At 50.9% G+C, this 20,146-nt stretch overlaps 1 protein-coding gene across 3 annotated transcripts in view; it reads left to right on the plus strand.

Moving 5' to 3' along the window:
* Window positions 1-20,128, plus strand: part of DIS3L2 (DIS3 like 3'-5' exoribonuclease 2) — a 164,547-nt gene extending 144,419 nt beyond the window's left edge. For 2 of the 3 annotated variants that reach the window (XM_031603497.2, XM_090147458.1), the window contains exons 16-22: window positions 11,968-12,151; window positions 12,710-12,796; window positions 16,087-16,234; window positions 16,431-16,561; window positions 16,847-16,951; window positions 17,527-17,628; window positions 19,366-19,850. In XM_031603497.2, the coding sequence (XP_031459357.2) occupies window positions 11,968-12,151; window positions 12,710-12,796; window positions 16,087-16,234; window positions 16,431-16,561; window positions 16,847-16,951; window positions 17,527-17,628; window positions 19,366-19,464 (856 nt within the window). In that variant the 3' untranslated portion in view covers window positions 19,465-19,850. Of the gene's footprint in view, window positions 1-11,967; window positions 12,152-12,709; window positions 12,797-16,086; window positions 16,235-16,430; window positions 16,562-16,846; window positions 16,952-17,526; window positions 17,629-19,365; window positions 19,851-19,981 lie in introns of those variants that run through there. The other variant, XR_016469686.1, reaches the window with a different exon arrangement.
* Window positions 20,129-20,146: the final 18 nt, after the last annotated feature.

Genomic DNA, 20,146 nt, shown 5'->3' on the forward strand with positions numbered 1-20,146 from the left:
AAAACCATGGAATCATAGACCTATTTGAGTTGAAGGGACCTTTAGAGGCCATCTGGTCCAACTACCCCTAACGAGCAGGGACACCTACAGCTCCCCATCCAGCCTGATAGATGTTCTTGGGTCGCTCAGGTCTGTGCAGTCCTTGCCCCAGTCAAGGCACAACAGAGGTCATGGGAAAGGAGAGAAGGGATGCATTGCTCTAGCAAATACACAAGAGGAGGAGCACGGTACTGGGCTCAGCTTGTGTCTGTGGGTCCCTTTGTGGCTGTGCATTTGGGGGGGGGGTGAACAGGACAAGCAACCTGCAAGCTGCCTGGCTGCTTTGAAAAGCAGAGCCAAGGGATACTTGTCACAAGATCCACAGTGGGTGCAGCTATCCCTGAGCTCCTAAAAGTGCAAAAGAGGGGCAGTTGAACATTGCTTTGTGTGTGCTCATCCAGGGCTTTCATCTGCACGGTGCCACTGCTTGTACTTGACAGCTCAGCTATTGTTGCAAAGTATGATTTAATAGTGAGACTTGATTACAACATGCAAATGTAGCGGCTGGGGGACTATCTCAGAGGTTTGTGGAGATTAGCTGTTAAATTGGCCAGTGCAAAAACATTATTAAGCAGAGAACATAATTACTCATCTTGTGCTTTTGTAGTGTATGGAAGAGACAGATTTGTTTAAAAGCCAGCTAGTCCTGTATAGAGAAAGAACTCGTGTAAATGCCACATCATGTACTGCTGTATGTTGCAGCATATTTTATTAGAGAAGCAATACTTAATAACAGCATTTGGGAACTTGTGGAAGGAATCCATTATATTATTCTGCATCGTAAAGGCAAACCTAATGTCTGTTCTGCGTGAAGGCTGTGCAGATATTGAAACATCTCCTTTTGGTGGAGGTTGATTGCTTTTATGGAGATTGTATCATATGGATATAAATAAATCCAGACTTGATGTGGGATCTGGGAGAAGAGCTTCAGACCGAAGCATCTATCTTCTGTCTGCATGCATTTCCTCTGAAATGCATCAAGGTTCCCATTAACACCTTAAGTGTGGGAAGTAGGAATAAAGAGAGACTGTCAGCACATGGAGAATGAAAGTCTAGGAGTGCACTTGTCTTTATTTTTCACCTTTCAGTCTTGGGGCAGTTGGTTAGTGCTGCACACCTGGTTCTCAGAGCAGTTGTGGTTGGGGGATTCCCTCCTCTCTGAGTTATTTGGGCTTGGGGAGCAGAGGATGAGTCCTGAGCCTCTGCACAGTGAGCATCCACACACAGGAAGCCTGGAACGCCTCTCCGTTCTTTCATTGCAGTTCAGGAGCATTTGTACAGCAGTCATTGCTCCCCGGGCTGGTTCCTGTGTGACTCAGAGCTGAACACTGAGCTGCATGAATCTCAGCATCCCGGCACAATCTGTTCAAATCACTGCACATCTGGATCCGCAGCCCATCCTGCTCCCTGCTTCACTGTGTGGCTGTGCACACACGGCCACACCGCCTTTCTCCCTTCCTGCTCTGTGCTGGTACATCCATCATGGTTGGGGCTGGTAGCGACTATGGGAGCTCACTGCTGCAAAGTGCCTGAACCAGGACCTGGCTGCTCACTGCATCTGCATCGTGGCTGCATCCTTGCAGCAGCATCTGCATCCCTGCTTTCATTATCCACCAGCAAAAAAGGTAATCCTAAAAATACCTGTGAGCCAAGAGGACAGCTCTGCAAAGGTCTGGTGTCACCGTGTGAAGGGAAAGTGATGCATATCATCACCACCAAGCACGGACAGTAGCAGCAGAGGTCAGAGATCAGCTGGGGGTGGATGGCTCAGCCCCACTGGCAGCAAGACACAAACTCAGTGGGTGCCAGGTCCAGGAGCACAGAGTTGCTGAGCTGGGGCACGCTGAGTGCCTGTGCAGGCACGTCTTGGTACAGCTGATTTTTTTATAACGATCTTTGATAGTTTGTATGGAGCCCAACAGTGGGAGAAAGCACACAGCAATATTTCACAATCTGGACCCAACTGCGTGAGGGCTGAATGCGTGTAAGCTGCTCTTATCTCCCTAAAGAACGCATTCACACTTTTAAGCTGCAGATGCAATGATCAGTGCTGATAAGCGCAATAAACTCCGCATGGTGGTAGCGTTGCAGTAGCAGTTCCTGGTAAGTGGAGAGCAAGCAGGAGGGATGTGTTCCTGTCAAGCTCCATTCTGGATGTACAACAGAAATGTCTGCTAAATGGGTGTTAACCTGTTCTCAGCCTAGAGTGCAAAGAATCGCTTGTAAAATCCTTTTCTCTGGCAGTATTGATGTTGTGCAGTGGCTCTCAGCTGCAGGGTTGCTGTAGGGAGAGTTGTGCTGGCTCTTTTATGAATGATGGAGTTGTACTGCATTAAGCTGAATAGCACAGTTTGAGGCAAAACCTGCTCGTAACTGGTCCTAAGAGTTCGCCGTTGCTTCTCTGAAACCCTGGGCTGGAATAAGGCAGTGATAATTAATGGAGGTTAAAGTCCTCCTCCTGTCTGTGAGCTGGTTGGAAATGGAAAAGAAGAACCTGTCACAACTGTGACTGGCTCTAAACTGCTGTCAGGCTCTCCTCCTTCCCTTCCCTTGCCCCAAGTGGAAAATTGTATTGGAAAGCAGCAGTGAGAGCACTTAAATCTTTCCACAGTTCATTTCAAGCTCCCTTTCTTCTTCCCAGCCATTCCCAGGCCAGTTCGGGGCGCGGATGGGAGACTGCATTGCTGGCTGAAACTCACAGGATGTTAAATAACAATGGGAGAGTGGCTCTCACAGAGGGCATGGTGTGCCTGGGCTGCACGTACCATGAGCTGCATTTCCCATGCTTTGACATTCAGCCTGTTTGTACATCACTTCTGAAGGGCTTCCTTTCAGTATGAGATGTATCTTGGTGTGTTATGGAGCAAGCTCAGGCCAAAATGGGATTGGTACCACCTCTGTGGCAGGGGGGCACACTCAGTTGTTGAACAGCTCTTGATGGAGAATTGGGGATCTTTTGGGGTCAGACTTCCGAAAGGACATGGCACTGTGTTTGGCTTCCCCAGATCTCAGTGTGTTCACACCTGTGTGACTAGAACATCAGGGATCTGCTGGGTTTTTTTCCCATCCCACAGTATTTTCAGAACTTGGGAATGATGAGGGACCTCGCTGTTCAATCTGATGTTGGAGGATGCAGTGCACTCTATACACATGGGCAGTTTCAGGTTGGCGCTACTCAGATTTGCAAATTGTTGGCCAAGTGGATAGAGCTTGTGGCCAGAGTCATTCCCATTGGACTGCTGAGCAGTCCTGTGAAGGCTGAGCTGGGCTGCCAGGAAGGAATATGGCTGGTTGGGATCCAGCCACCACGGGAGCCTGAGTCACTCCATCTGTAGTACTGAGGACATGCGAGGCCAGGGCTGGAGACACTTGCACTTCCAATAGCAGGGTCTTTGCAGTTGACTTTCCGTGGTGGTTTCCCAGTGTGGAGCATCAGATCCAGGCACTGAGGAAGAGGAGGGCATTGCCCTCCAATGCAGAATGTAGAAACAAAAAGCAGATTTCATATTGTGCTTCCTTCTAAACATGTACTCTGTTCATCCAAGGGTTAAGCTGCTGGAGAGATGCAGCACTCAGGGCCAGGTATCTGTCAGGCCTGGACTGGAGGCTTGCCAAGACATGGGGATATATGGCTTTATTTCTGTTTTGTCATGTGGGGATTACTATTCAATGTCTGTAGGACAGGAGGGCTCTGGGGCATCTTAGGATATGCCCCATGCTCCAAAAGAGCTTGTTGTTTTGGCTTTGTAACACTCGATGCAAAGGCAAGAATCAATGCCTGAAGTGCTCCTTTTCCAAGGATTAAAAGACGCTGCCAAGGCTCTGCAAGATGTCTGTGTTGCAAATCTTATCGTGATCCAGTGCTGAGATCTGTTGATTTCAGCAGCACAAATGTGCTGACAGATTGTGTGTCTGCTTTTTGGTGATGGTGAATTTTTTCAGAAGGTTGATCTGTGCTGTTAAACTCTGGTTGTAGGCTGGAAGGTAGCCTTGCAAGGGCTCTCCTTCATCACACCTGTGTCCTTCATCAGCTGGAGATGGGTGCTGCAGCCGTGCCCCCTCCGCTATACATCTCTGTTCCTGTGCTGCTGGGCGCTCTCAGTTGCGTGCCCAACATCAGTAGGATGTTTAGCTGCTCCTTCACTATCCCACTGTGTAAACAAGGCTAATTTCAGCCTGCTGCGATGTGTGGGCTTGCTGGAACGTGACTATAAATTCAAGCCTGAATGTTTTCTGGTAATGGATGGGGTGGTGATGCTGCATTGCTGCCTTTAATCTCAGCCTGTCCTTACACCAAGTTAACCTCAGGCTGTCCTCAGACCAAGTCAGGCTCTTCACAGCCCTGTGCCAATAAATCAAATGAAGGCACATAAATGTCAAGAGAGAGAAGTTACAGATGGAAAAGACCTATTGTACCCCAACCCTGTCCTGCTGCAAAGGGAGTAAGGCACTGTCAGGGATTTACAGCACTGCTCTGAGCCTGACCACTGGGGCCAGGCAGGGAAAATGTGGGGTGGGGGAGGATGGCCTCCATTTCCTGCTGCTTTTCCATCCCACTCATTTCTTTGCATTTCATTCCCTTGGCTTTATTTTTAGGAAAGAAAACTGTTGTTGGTTGTATATTCAGCAAAGCCGATAACATTCGTTTTCCTGCTCATTGTTTTTCACTCAGAGCTATGCCTGACTTTTCTTCAGAAGCATGTTTTTCTCACCTAATATTTAGTTTAAGATTGTAGGAGCTGGATGTAAAACCTTCTGGGACGTTTACATCTGCCAAGAGGTTGCCTGAAAGCAGCAGTTATCCAAAGTACTTCAGTAGTCCCTACTTAGAAAACAGCACCCCCAAATCCCGCGTCGCCCGTTTCCCTTTCATCCTCTTGCCAACTGTTATGGGTTGTTTTAACCCCAGTGTGGTGTCCGTGTCCCACGTACCTTACTCCCCTCCCCCTAGGGTTTCCATGTCTTTGAAAGCCTCTGTAACCAGAGCGTTCATTTGTTGTGCTTCACCATTGCTGCAGACCAAGAATAATAGCTCCGAGGCCAGCTGGATCCCTTGCTCTGTATTGATACAACTGTTCCCCTTAACCTGCCCACACTCAGTGCTACAACTGCAGCTCTGAGGTTGAAACAGAGCAGCGATGGGCAGCACTGGGAGCCCTGCTCCGTGCTTGTTTTCCTATAAGCTCGAACAACACTTACAAGCGTGGTTAGGAACTGGATCAGAGACCCAGAGGGGCTGTGTGATAGTTATCCTTGGAGATTGCTAGAACTCAGCTGGAAAAGGCCAACCTGATCCAGCTTTGAAGTTATCCTGCGCTGAACAGGAGAGGGGCTCACTTGGCAAGTCACTGCCTGGCTTCATCAGCATCAAGGGGCACGTGTTGGGTTGTGCCACTGCTGCCTTTGGCTGCCAGATTATTTAGATTACTCTGCATGATTTTGGTCTTTTAAAACTTTTTTTTTTGCTTGCTTGCTTTTCTTGTTCATCTCCTCGTGAACTTTCTCACTCTCCTGCTTGTTTGTCCCTGGGTCACGTCCAGGTTGGTAGATGAATGCCTGACCCAGACACTGCCCATCTCAGGGTGTGCTTCCAGTCTGGGATGCCTAACACATCTGTTTTATTTTCCCTTTGCCTGTAAGTTTGTCGTGTTCTTTGGAAGTAATCAACTCTTCGGTGTCAAGTAAGCTGGGAAAAAGCATAGCCAAAGGCTCAAGGGAGAGATGCACATAAGGTCTACATCTTCTTAGCTGCAGGGGCTGTAGAGCATTAACTGATGGGGATGTGGAATGGGAAGGCATTGGTGGCAGTTCCAGGTGACTCCCTGTTGCACTGTCTGTTCTGAAGGTGTTTTTCTCTGTACTGAAAATTTGTCTCAGCTTAAACCACAATAATAGAAAGCTCAGTTTCTGGAGCAATCCCAAGAGTAGGTTAATATTTACAAGCTCTCAGCTTCAGGTTTTATCTCCATCCCTTGCTAGCACAGAGATAAAATCCCTTTAAAAATCCCTTTTGATCTTTCTGGTTCATGACACGGCGTTAGTAAGACACGTTCCATATGGCAAATATCTTCATGGAAATGCAAGTTTTTCTCATCCTTCCAGGGACCAGTAGCAGATGAGGAACCCCCTGCATACAGGGGCTGTGGCTTTATAATGGAGCATCAGTGATGGACAGTGTACTCCTGCTTGGAAATGTCAGAATGTTATTTCTGCCTCAGTGGCTTAAGATCATCTGTTTACCTAATGGACTTACATTTGCATTTTGCAGGTGTTGTGTTAATATTAATGTGTTGTCTGAATTGTTAATATTCCTTCACTTCAGCGTTACATTAATGAAGGCTGCAGGGGATGGAAAAAAGACCCAACTAATTAATTAAATGGGCAAAAAGCATCTTTAACTTTCCATCGTGCTGCCCTTTGCTTCCCCCTAATGGGTCTTGGCATTTCTGGTCACCAGCCATGTAACACATGCTGCTGTATGGAGCACTCAGCGGCAGACTTGCTAATTTTTCTGACCCATAAATCATTGGCGTAAACTTTTAACTGTGAGGAAAAGTGCCTTTCATTCCTGCTTCCTCGTTTCAGTAGGAAACACAGCCTGATAACAGGCGGTGCTGGGCTGATGCGTGGGGCTGGAAGCTCTCACGTCAGGAGAGGGACTGTCTGCATTTCTTCGGGAATTCTTTCCATTCCCCTCTTAGCCGGACTCTGGATGACATTAATATTATGTGTCTATGAGAGGATTCATGTCATAAGCTCTGCTTTCAGAGCCAGTCCCCTATCAGGCTGTACGTCTCAGGAATGTGGGCTGCCAGTCCTCAGTCCTGCTCTGGGAGCTGTGTCTGTAGGGTGTTTCCCCTTTCCTGAGTGCTGTACCAGACCTGGCCCGGCTCTGGGTTGTTTTGCTGTGGACCAGCTCAGCTCAGGAGCATCCTAATGCATTTCCAACAATGAGGTTTTCCAGCCCAGGTGGTGATTGCTCCCCATTAGACTGAACGCAGCATTTAGTGGTATTTGTTTGTGGTTCCTGGTTGTCCCTCCCTGCAGGGCTCTGATCATCCTTTTGCAGCTCCTTGGAGACTTGAGAGCTCCGTGAGCCAGTGGCTCTCTGCACCTGGTACAGGAACCCTGGCAGCTCAAGATGCAGTTTTGCACAGGAGGACACATCAGTTCCATGCAAGGAGCCTGAAGGTTGTCACCAATTTGCATGAGAAGGAGCAGGCTGCAGTCATATTAACTTTTAATGAAGAGGCACAGCCTGCAGATGCCGTGTCCTCTGCAAGTCTCTCTTCACTTCAGCACTGTTTCCTTCCACGCTCAGTCCAAGGTGGGATGTGGGGCCATGACCAAACCCACAGATGAGGCTCCAGGCCAAGGTATTTCCCTTCTGCTCAGCTGAGCATCCGTGGATTCTGGATGTCCCGTGGCCACCAGTGCTGTCTGCAGCACTCCGACGTCCATCGCGACGCGGTGCTGCCGGATGAAGTCAGCTTTTTATGTAACACTGCAAAATGTCAAGAATTTCAAAGGAACTTAGGCAAATGGGTCTGGCGGTCTAAATCCCTGCGTGCAAACCCAGTGCATCAGGATTTAAGCAATTAATTCCTAATCACGCCCAGTGCCTCCAGTAGCCCAGCTTTAGGATTGGGAGCTTAAACGGTTTTCCACTGTACCGCACTTAATTTGGATAAAGTGAAGTGAGTGGTGTCATGGCATTCCCAGCCTGAAGGTGTGAGAGTGGCCAGTAAGGAACATTTGTATTCAGAAAACCCTCCCATGCATTTGTGTTCTAAGCATCTATTACCAAAAAGGCACCGTAGCTAATAAAAAGGACATTCATTATGCCCCGGAAGGGGAGTTCATTAGAGGGAAAAGCCATTCTAGCTTTGTAAGAAATGAATGTGAAACTGCCTCAGAGCTGCTATTCTCATCAAGTTTCAGTGTTAACAGTTTTAACCAAGAGCTAATTGAGCAATCTCAGAAAGTGGAGTAATTCCATTATTCAGCTCGGCTTTGTTCAAGGCTACTGCCAGCCGTAAAAGGAGCACAAATGACTTTCATCGGGCCAGGAACCACCAGCCTTCTTGCCTGTTGCTACTTTTTCTTTCAAAAAACGTAGGGCTTATGGTCTTTTGGCACTTGTCTTTGGCAAAGGGAGCTCCACACGGGCATTGTGTGTAACACAGCAATCCAACTTTTGGACAACAGGAGATGTAGTGTTCATAACTCATCAAGCAGCAGCACGTGGCTGAAGATGCTCCTCTCCGTTGGGCAGTGTCACGGGAGGACGGCAGACTGTTCTTGTAGGATTTTGAATAGAAAAGGGCCATTGCAGGCTCCACTCTGCCCACTGGTTACAGAGCCCGGTTCTGTTGTTGGCTGCACTCTCAGGAGATGCTGGCTTAGCTAATGTTGCTTTCAATTTCCTTTTCTTCATGGAAGAGCTGTAATCAAAAATAAACATACATGATTTAAAGAAAAGAAGAAAAAGTCATCACGTGTTCGGTGTCTTTGGACTTGAAGCTTTGGAGAGGATGTGCTGGCTGAACTGTGCCGTTTCTTTGCTGTTTTCCTTCAACATCTGCTGCTGCTGTTGGATGTGCACCGCTCTGTTTGCAGCCTTTCGTGGAAGGTGACTTTCTCCTGGTGAGCACAGCAGGATTTAGAGGCCCACTCCCAGGAGGTGGCTGTAGATCTGTTTGTTATGAGATTGCATTGCGGCGATAATCCCCTTCCAGCCAGCAGAGAGTGTGGGCTCTCAGTGATGCACTGCCCTCAGCAAGTATATCCATCTGTGTCTCTGGAGACCTTTCAGGTACACACAGACAGGCTGAGGCTCTCTTTTTTGTGCACTGGCTTCCCATGGCACTGTTTAGTTCCCTGCCTCATTTGTGCACTTTAGTGGATTGCAAACAAAGTCTTTGTCTCTCTCCTTTGCAGCAAACCTTGCTTTGCTAATGTCATTTGTCAAGTTAATCAGGGAGAGTGGGCACTTCTATGGCTGCTTGGTAGCCTGGCCACATTGCTATGGAAACAAGCAGCCAAAGAGGCATTTTGCTTGCCCTGCTTTACTCTGCAGAGATTTGGCAAGAGAAACCGATATTTTATTTGCCATCAACAAAACAGCTCACTGAGGATGCGAGTGGTTTTTCAAGGTTGATGTCAAGAGATTGGAAAGGATCAGAGCAAATAATAACCTTGCTGCTACCACAGTTCCAGGGAGTAGGTGTGCAGCTCTTCTTCCTGTGCCACGTGAGTACTTGGTGCTGACAGAGGCTGTGCAAGAAGAGATCCAGCCCAGCAGCCTGGCTTTGGTGCTGCTGGCTGGTGTCATAGTCCTGCCCAGCTGGATGGTCTCAGAGGTTCATAGAATCGTTAGGATTGGAAAAGACCTCCAAAATCACTAAGTCCAACCTATCCCTGCCATGCTCACTGACCACATCTCCACGGTTCTCGAACATCTCCAGGGATGGTGACCCCACTACTCCCTGAGCAGCCTGTGCCAGTGCACCACTACTCTTTCTGGGAAGAATTTTTTTCTAATATCCAACCAGAAAAGCATGATGTTCTGTGTTTGAGAGCATCTCAGAAGCCCGGGTTTCAGTGGGCTGTAGGAGCCGGCGTGCCTCACTCACATGTGAAACTTGAAGGCGAATTCTTTTGAAAACTGTACACTCAATCTGACCTCTTACATAAGTCAAGGTATAGAGTTTCACCCACTAACTCCTGCACCGAGCCCATAACTCATAAGCAAAATCTGGGTATTGAAAGAGCCGGCAGAGGATGCGTACTTGAGCAGGCTCTCCTCCCTCTCCCACGTGCACATACTAAATGATTCGTTGAACAGGTTTGGAAGCACTCCCCACTGCAGTGCAGGCATATGGGGCTGCTGGTACCTGCAGGCACCCACATGGGGACAGCCTCTTGCCTGCCCACACCACAGGGCAGCAGAAGAAACCTTGCATGAGCCCAGAAAGGGCAAAAGTTCAGATCAGATTGTTTATGGGATTTTATGGAAGCAGGAGCCAAGGATAGCTCAGCTAATCCAGAGGAAACTGTAGCGATGGCGTTAGGCTGCATTTCACATGGGATGCATTCAGTGCGCGTTCGGACGGACCAGTCTTTCTGTCTCCATTTTTTTTAGCCATGAAATATTTTTCTTTGCACTCCTGTCTGCCAGCTGCACTGAGCCAAGCTCTGGGCTCAGCTGTCTTAGGAAAAATGGACAAAAATAAGACAGATAGAAAGAACACCTTCTTCTCATTGACCTCCTTCTTGTCACTGACCTCCTGGCAGGCTGTTGGGTGGCAGTGCTGTCCCCAGTGTCACCAGCCTTCAGTGACTGTCTTTGATGCTGTCTGGGAGCTCACGCTCCAGGTGTGAAGGTGTGGAGTAGACAGAGGAAGGGATTTGATGGAACAAAACTTGCTGCTTGTTCTCCTTCAGGTGTAAAAGGCGCTGCCTTCTGCCTCTGGTGCAGCCCTGTTGGTCTCCTTGTCCCTACACTCTGTTTGCAAGCCTGATGGCTGAAGTGCATGTAGAAGATGGGGATGCTGCAAGCTGGCCAGCCCTGGGTTGGGTGCCCAGCACCCTGGGGCCATGCTGTCCCACAGCCCCCAGGCACTGGTGACCATAGAGGGACTGATGTTGCCATCTGGTGGCTTAGCTGTACAGGAGCAGCAAGGTTTTGCTCGGCCTTCTTGGAAGCTGCCCAAACAAGTGGCTATGGATGCCACCACCACGTCCGCAGCACCTAGCCCTCTTACACCAGGCTGTGGGTGCATTGTCCACCCCACTGCCTCATCCCTTGGCTTGCTGGTAGTGTTGCCATTCAGTGTTAGGGGACTGGTGGCTCCTTCACACTTGTGCTGTGCTGCTGTGCCATAGGGTCTCCCTCCTGCCCTCCTGTTGACCTCTCCACAGCAGTACGCTCCCCAGCCTTGGGAGAGTCCACAAAGATCTTGATAAGGGATCTCCTTCCTGTTAAAGATGAACATTTCCACTGCTTATTACAAGCAGCACGTGCTAATTCCTCCTCTGGGCTCGTCTTTAATTATTTCTTTTCTCTTCCGAGTCCTTGTCAAATCCTCCCTGACTAGGAGCACATTGCAGCTGGAACGTGCACACCCTGCACATCACACCCATGCTCCTGGGGCACAAGGAGTTACGGGATTCAGAAGCCAGCCCCACATCTTGCAGCCAACCCTGCAGAATTGCTGCCCTGCGTGCAGGAGGGCTGAGCTACCCTGATCAGTAGTAGCTCTCTTGGGCATTGCGTGGACTGTGACGTTACTACTGTAAATCTATTATCTTTCGTGGCAATTAAGATCAATTAGGAGCCTGGGGAATACAAGCAGCAAATAACTGGAGGCCCAATTAAGCACATCTTGTTGCTTATCTGAGCCCAGATAAACAAGTCTCTGGTGGCACAGCCCTTTGGATGGGAGCAAACCACAGTTGGTGGCACTGGGATCACAGCCCTGGAGATCCCAGTTCATTGAGCCCAAGGGTGGCACAGCACCCTGCAATCCACATCCAGTCTTCATTTATAACTCCCTGGTTCACAGAATCACAGAATGGCCAGGGTTGGAAGGGACCTCAAGGGTCATGAATCTCCAACCCCCCTGCCACATGCAGGGCTACCAACCTCCCCATTTAATACTAGATCAGGCTGCCCAGGGCCCCATCCAATCTGGCCTTGAACACCTCTAGGGATGGGGCATCCACAACCTCTCTTGGCAGCTGTTCCAGCACCTCACCACTCTCTCTGTAAAGAACTTCCCCCTGACATCCAACCTAAATCTTTCCTCCCTAAACAGGAGGGAAGATCCTCCTAACAGTATTGGTTCCCCCAATCCTATTAGCTCCCATCTCTCCTAACCCAGGGGAGTCCCTTCTCAACTTGGGGTTGTGTTTCTTGCCCTACAGGCTGGTAGAGGAGTTCATGCTGCTGGCGAACATGGCTGTGGCCCATCAGATCTACCGCTCCTTCCCCGAGCAGGCGCTGCTTCGCCGCCACCCACCGCCCCAGAGCAAGCTGCTGAACGACCTGATGGAGTTCTGCCACCAAGTCGGCCTCGAGATCGACTTCAGCAGCGCGGGCAGCCTGCATGTGAGTGCACCAGAGAGCGAGGACACCCAGATTTCCTTTCCTAGCTTTCTCGGGAGATCCTGGGCAAGTCAAGGAGGGAAGGGTGAGGACTGGGGACTGGCAAGGACCGGAGAGCAGTGCTGGGGAAAGGTCAGATGCACGAAGCACAGGAAGCAGGGAGCAATCCTCTGCTGAGTGTGTCCTGAGGCTGAGCTGCAGCTGAACAGCACAGTGCAGCTTCCAGGATTTTCTTTCCTCACTGCAGCCGGACTGTGGATAATCCCCTGTTAATCCCATCCCCTCTGGTCTCCTGCACGCTGCTCTCCCTGCTTGCTGGCCACGCCAGGGCTATGTCAGCGCTGCAGGGCTGTGCACTCAGCTCCTCCACCATGCCTTGAACTCTTCCAGCCCTTCTTTACCACCAGCTCCAGGCAGTGAACACCCATCCCCATGTCCCTCTGGAGTCCCATCAGTGCACACACTGAAGTTCTTGGTGTGGATGGGGCCTGGGCACAGATCAGGGGAGGGGTTCTGAGCAAACTGTTTGTCAGCCTGAAAACTGTCTCTCTTCTCCTTCAGAAAAGCTTAAATGAAACATTTGGAGCTGACAAATACTCTGGAGCCAGGAAAGAAGTGCTGACCAACATGTTCTCCAGGCCCATGCAGGTAAGACCCACATATCTGTAGCTCTTTTCCAAGGCCCTGTTTCCATCCCTGACTCCATCTGCATTACCTAAGCTTGTCACTGCATAGGGAAAGAGTGACTGGATGCAGGGAACGATGCTGTAAGGTCAGCAGGGTCAGGCTGAGCCTTTCCTTGCACGCTGCAGTGCCCCTGTGGTATTGGGATATATCACAGTGGAGGTGATGTGCAGGATGCCAGCAGACTCACAAGAACTCAGCCTGCTCCATGAAGAACTGGTGACAAGCTGTGTGTTCATATTCATGCCACCTCATGTCATGGAAACCATCTAAACTGGTTTCTTGTCCAAGAAGAAATCAGGTGTCAGGACAATGCAGGGTTGTAGGAATCAGAATCACTAACAATGGAAAAGACCACTAAGATCATCTAGTCAAACCATTAACCCATCACCTAAACCACATATCTGGCCACAGATCATAGTCTGATACACAGGCACATCCTCTTAGAAGCAGGGAAGCCCTGTAAATCCTTTGGTCATCTTCTGGACTGAGGCCTCCTCTCAATGCCTGTGCATTGGAGACTCGTTGTGCTCCTTCCAGTGATTGTCATGTTTAATGCATCTGCAGCTCAGGACATTACTTGGGTGCTTATCACCATCAGAAACCTTTTTATGAGGCATTTGTCTTTCTACATTTGCTGCTGGGCATAGTACAGCCTCTTCTGAGGGAAGTCCTACCCCATAGGGAAAGGAGCATGCTGCTGGAATGGTCTCTCTGCCGTGGTCTGCCAAACGCTGCAGGAATGAATCATCTTTCCTACATCACTCATTTGACAATCACTCTTCTAATTAGCTCATTTGCTCCATTTACTCGTTAGCAGTTGCCTGAAGTCCTGCTGTACTTTAGTGACTTAATGCTTGCAAGCGGAATTGGGGACCAAAACCATTTAGTAAATCACCTGCTTGCGTATGTTTTCAGCTCAGGAGTGCTGCTTTCTAAAGTGCAGGGAGTGCCCCTGGAGCTGGCTGTGTTCTCGTGGATCCCATGTTCTGCTCTGATTTGTCCTGGTCCTTTCTGTCATGTCTTCCTTTACTGGTGGAAGGCACTAGCAGGTGGTGTGCATTCCCTGGGGTCCCTTTCTGGTCATGCTTTGGTGCAAGCCCAGGCTTTGCTGGAGGATAAAATCTTCTGGGGAGCAAATAGCAGGCAGTTTGGGGAAGAAGCAAAGGAGCTTTCAGAAGAGATATTCCATGAGATACAGGATTTTGGCAGGAACTCAACCTCACTATCCTCAGAAGGTGGAGGTGTCCTTGTGCTCAGGTGTACAGTGCAGCCCACTCTCTCCTGGCAGACCCACTCCCTGGCATCTCACATAATAGACAAAACCCAGCTTACAGCTGAGCTCATTAGCTCTGCAGGCGCCAGAAGATGCAGAAATCCCTCTTGGTCTGGGGTGAGCTTGTGCAGTTGGATACACTGTGATGTATCCGTATCATCTCCTGTCCATAAGGAAGGGCTGTGGAGCTGCTGGGGTGAAAGATACCAGTGTTGCCCGCTGCAGTCTGTGTTCCTTCCCCACACGTGCTGTTGGCTGGACCAGCTTCCTCAAACACTGAGCAATTGAGATTCCCACTGTTGTTCCTATTGCTAGGAGCAGAGGATTGGCAGTGCAAGGCCATGTCAGTGCCCCTCAGAAAGGGCAGTTTCCAAGTGGGAACAGGACTTTTTGCTGCCTACCCCTGCTGCTGGAGCAGATGGGAAACTCAGCCATGTCCACTCATCCCCACAGCCTGTAATGGAGGAGAGCACAGCTCTGAGCTGGCAGCTGCAGAGCGGGGTGACACAGGGCTGGGCCATGGCTCTGACAGATGGTGCAGAGAGGCCCCATGTCCCAGGTGATGGAGCGGGCGTCTTGGGGACGAGGCCGCATCCAGCCAGCTGTAACAAAAGCAGGTTGATCCCATGCTGATGCCACGCTGTGTCGTCCGTCTTGGCTGCGGTGCTGGTGGCCATCAGCCTCTTGGAAGGAGGCAAGCAGTGGGTAACGTGTGTGTCTGCCTGGATTGCTGCACCAGGAGCTCGTAACAGATGAAAGAGCAGTGACATATCATTTTTCAGGGACTCAGTCACTCGGGGATTCAATCTGTCCGCAAGAGCAGAGCCTGCCTAGGTTGGCTGGGGCTGATTTATTTCCAGGCTCCTTATTGTTCTCCTGGGATTGTGGCAGTCGGACCCTGGGGCTTTGCGACCACTTGCTAGTCAAATCTGCTAATGAGAAAACATCTGCTCTACATCAGGCTGGTGTTATTGTGGAGTGCTGTTGTGGTAGTGAGGACAGGTAGCAGGCAAGTGCCATTGTGTAACCCTACCACGGCCCAAAGGAGCATCCCATCCCATCTCCCATCCCTGGAGGCACCCAGGCCAGGTTGGTGGGGGGCAGCCTGCCCACAGCAGGGGTTTGGGGCTGGATGAGCTTTAAGGTCTGCCCCCAACCCACACCATTGCATGATTTTATGATTCTGAGATTTTGCTGTGACATCGAGCTGTTCCCAGCCTCAGCAAGGGTCATCACTTGCCATCAGAGTGTTGAAAACTGGACCAGCAGCAGCTGGGCTTGGCACATCCATCAGGAAATGCCCTGGATAACAGCAGGCAGCATCTCTCTGACTTCTCTGAGCATGTCTCCCTGCCCGACCGTGCAGAGCCACGTTCAGTGGGAGCTGAACTAATTGAGTGGAGACCATACTTCGTGGAGTCCATCAGAAACAATTTAGTTCTGGGTTGTGGAAATTGGCAGCTCCTAGCCCAGCTCTTGGGTCTCATAATAAGGCCGGGACCGACGCTGCTTTTTTTAACCTGCACTATTTACTTGCCCGGATCAGTGCATTGCTGCTCAGCGGGAGCTGGCTGCGCCGCCGTGCTGGAGAGTGGAGGATGCAGCTGCCCAAACCGTGGCTCCCACGACAGCTCTGTAATCAGAGCTGCCTACTCCTGTTTGTTTTAAATCACTTGCTCTTATTTTTAAACGGGTTCATTCAATCGCCACTGTGCTGTGACCCTGCTGCCACCCCCTGACCCCGCAGCCTCCCCTCCCCACCTGGGCTCGGGCTGTGTTGTTTTCCCAGCCCCGAGGGCTGCTGTTTCACAGATGTAAAAATAAAAGCTGTAACATGTGTGATGAGAGCAGGGGCGGCAGAGCCTGCGGCCAGACCCAGTACCCAGAGGCTCTGTCTTGCTGGCTGAGCAAGCCAGCCTCACGATCCTGCACTGTCCTCCTTTCTCACACCCTCCCCTTGCTTCTCACCGCTTTTCAGATGGCTCTGTACTTCTGCACCGGCGTCCTGAAGGATGAGACCCTCTTCCGCCACTACGCCCTCAACGTGCCCTTCTACACACACTTCACTTCACCCATCCGTCGCTACGCAGACGTCGTTGTGCACCGGCTGCTCTCCGCGTCGCTCGGTGGGTGCTGTGAGTCCCATGCAGGTGGGGCTCCTGGGTTCCTGCGTTGAGTGCTTGGGATCTGCATCTCACCAGGCAGCTCCTTGGCACGTGGGTGTCCTCAATGTGCATGGGGGGAGCTGGGCATCGGGCTGCTGAGGGGTATCTCTGGAGTAAGAGAGTGTGAACCTGTCTTTGTCACTCATCTCCTTCCTAGGCATCAGCTCTCCCATCAAGATGGAGAAGGAGGCCATCCAGCGACAAGCAGAACACTGCAATGACAGGAAGATGGCTTCCAAGAGGGTGCAGGAGCTCAGCACCGACCTCTTCTTTGCCATCTTCGTCAGGGTAGGAGCAGTGGTGTCTTCTCCTGAGGGGTCTCTCGAATTTCCCCATGAGTGCTCAGTCTGGGGTAGAGAAGGGAATGCACTGGGACTGTCCCTGAGCTTCAGGACCTGTAGTCGCCAGCACGGTGAGACAGGGCTCCCCTTGGGCATGCTGGTGTAGGATCAGAAGTGATAGAATATCCCAAGTTGGAAGGGACCCCATAAGGATCATAGAGTCCAACTCCTGGCTCTGCACAAGATGACTCAAAAATGAGATCATATGTCTGAGAGCATTGTCTCCTAACAGGAGTGCGGTCCTCTGGAGTCCGAGGCCATGGTGATGGGTGTCCTGAACGAGGCCTTTGATGTCCTGGTGCTGAAGTTTGGAGTCCAGAAGCGAATCTACTGCAATGTAAGTGCTCCTAACACTGCCAGTTTGCTCGCTGCCTCAGCACACTGAACACAGCCTGGGTGTCCCTCAGGTCCCTGGAGGGGCTTGGGGGCCCAGAGCAGCCTGGTCCCTGAGGACCAACTCTCCCCACTACATGCTGTGGGTAATTTGTCTCTTTAAAAGGAAATGAAGGCAGATTTGTGGGGACAGAGATCAACATGGAGCTGAAGCAAGGAAACAGAAAGGGGCTGGCTTCCATTTCATTTAATCACGTGGTGTATCTGGGGCTGTGACAGCACTGCCGTAGGCCAGCACCTGCGGTTAGTGACAGCAGCTTCTCACAATAACCTGGTTATATGGCTGGCAGTGACATCTTTAAGCAGGACATATAGCATGATCTATGAGCTGTTTGTGTATAGCAGCCACCCCTGATTTACTCACTTAGCTCAGACACATGGGCTGCTGCATCCTGGTTGTTACAGAGCTGCAGAGGGCTCTATGCAAAAGCAGTGTCATCACCATCCGCAGTCAAAGCAGGGAGTGGGGCTGGGGGTGCCAGGGGCCACAGGCTGCTCCCAACATCTCCTTGTCTGCAGGCACTGCCCTTGCTGGGCTTCCATTTCCAGAAGGTGGGGAGGAAGCCAGAGCTGACGCTCATGTGGGAGCCAGAGAGTCCAGAGCAGGAATCTGTGTCCCAGGTAAGACCCCACAGCACAGGATGGACTCATAACCCTATGGATCCATCCCGTAATCTACACAGGGATGGATCTGGGAGACACGATGCCTTGCTGGTGATCAGATCCTGTTGTCCATCTCTGTCCCCCCTCCAGGGAGCCCGATCCCAGCCTCCACGTCTCCTCCCAGCACCCAGCCCTACTCCATCCCATCGCTGCCCCCACGCCTGACCCCACCACTGCCTTCAGACTCTGCCCTGCCCGCTATGTGCACTGCCTCCCAATCCAGTTTCCTCCTGAATTTAATTAACTTGCTGTTTACTTCCTTCTTCCAGATCATCAATTAAGATGTTAAGTAAGATCAGGCCTAAGGCAGCTCCTGCTTAGCCCCTTCCCCCCATCCTGGTATTTCTTGCCCCTCTTGCTGACACAGCCCTGCCTTCAGGTTTCCATCCATGTGACAGGGCTGAGACTCATTTAGGAGGATTTTTTTTTTTTAAATCAGACTTCCTGAGATGCAGCATCAAATGGTTTAACAGCATCTAGAAATCTCTCTCTTGTGTCCCTGTCATCTATTAACTTGGTAACTCAATCAGAGGGAGCAATCGCATTTGTCTGGCTTGATTAAGTGGTGCCTCTCTGCCAACGTTTATCTGGCGTGGCTGTAAAATCACAGCTGTGTTGATTGCTGTGATCTCTGCCTGGTGCCTGGGCGGGGTTGGGAGGGCTCAATCCAACCCTGTCCTCGCACTGAGAGCTCTGTTCTGGGAGAGTATTACTCCTGATAGAGCTGACCTGGAAGATCCCTTCTTGCCCGGGGGAAATGTTGCTCAGCTCAGGAGGGTCAGAGCAGAGCTTCCCGGGGCTGCTGCAGGCTTTCTCCTCTTGAGCTGCACTTGGCTCACAGAAGCCTCTGCATGCATCCTGAAGTGGCCTTGGTTCCTCCTTCCTTGCAGGAGTGGGTATCACTTACACCCTAGCAGGAACCTGCATTGAAAAACGAAGCCCCCAGCATGAGCAGAGCACGTTTTGGTTAAGCAAACACTCAGCAATGGAGGAAACTCCTCCACACCTCCTAAGAAAACATCAGAGCCTTCCCCCTAGGAGCAGCTCTGAGCTCTCCTCAAGCACATCCCAGAGCCTGGAGCACAGAGCTGAGCACAGGATGGCTGCAGAATGGCTTCCCTCTGCTTTGCTCCTCACTGAGTGCTTTGATGCATTTAAATCTCGGTGAGATTTTCCTGCTCAAAGTGATGAATGTGGAGCAGCAGGTGCGAGAGGACCAAAAAGGGTTGGACTGGGTTATTCCGAGAGGCTTTCTGCCTGCTCCTGCTCCCTAAAAGCCCAGAAGGATGGCCCTGCCAGACCTTGGCGACAGTGAGAAGGGGCTGAGGGCACACACCAAGGCATGATCCCCAGCACCACACGTGTCCATGTCAACTGTCCCAGCCATCTTGTTGCCCTGTGTTGGGTGCAGTGCTGATGGATGATTTATGTCCCTACACTGCATCATTGCATGAAGTGATTGATCTGGGGGCCGGCAGGCAGCGTGCATTCCTGAGCAGCAGACATTGATTTTCTGCAGTCTTTATTCCCTTGCGTATCCCTTATCCAATCCCTTCCCAGGTCTCCTTTCGCTGTGCGAGCACCAGCGGTCATTCCCTCATTACAGGATACTGAGAAAACGCGACTCAGCCTAAACCCTGCTGTAATGGCAACCTGCTGAAAATCCCCTCTCCCCTCTGTGTGTCCTTGCTGCAGGAGATCACCATTTTCACACTGGTGGAGGTGGTGCTGAAGTCGGACGGGGTTCCCCTGAAATACAGCGCTCTGCTCAAGAGGCCCAGCACTGAGAAGTGAGCGCGCCCAGCCACAGCTCTGACACTTTGTCACCAGCGCCGCACCAGCACCCACGGGGACAGAGGGGACCCGCCAGGAGTTTGGGGATTTGAATTTTAAAATTGACATCATTTTCTTTCTGGTTTGGATTTTAACCCAGGGATCGGGGTTGCCCCAGATGGGGCATTTCTACTGGCAGATATTTTTAGCTTTATGGTTTATTTTTTTTCCTTTACGAGGCAGTGGGTGCCCGTCCCTTGCCACTGGGGGTGCCTGTGGTGGGGGCTACATGGAGACTGATGTCCCCGAGAGCGGAGGGGCTGCTTTAGGCTGGGTGGGCTGACCAGGCCTCTCAGAAGGACTCTCAGCTGGGCCACGTATCATGAAATAAATCCAGGTCAGCAGCCGTGATGGGGACTGTGCGCAGGTTTCATTTTGCCTTGTTACCCAGGCAGGAATCCGACCATAACTTATCTCCCAGGCTGCCCTGTGCCTCCCAGGGCCTTGTGTAATCCCAGCCTTTCTGTTTGCTCGGCAGAAGGTGGAGGTCAGGGGGATGCACGTGCTCCCAACCTGCGCTGCTTCCGCTAATCCCCCAGTCTGAGCCACCACTGACAAGCACCGGGCGTCTGCCCCAGCCTGGCCTCCAGCCTAACCCCACACCAGGACCCTTCAGCCACAGACAGGACTGTCCCTGGCTCCG

Source organism: Phasianus colchicus, chromosome 10, assembly GCF_987193195.1.
Source record: "Phasianus colchicus chromosome 10, bPhaCol1.hap1.1, whole genome shotgun sequence".
Classification (NCBI taxonomy): Eukaryota; Metazoa; Chordata; class Aves; order Galliformes; family Phasianidae; genus Phasianus; species Phasianus colchicus.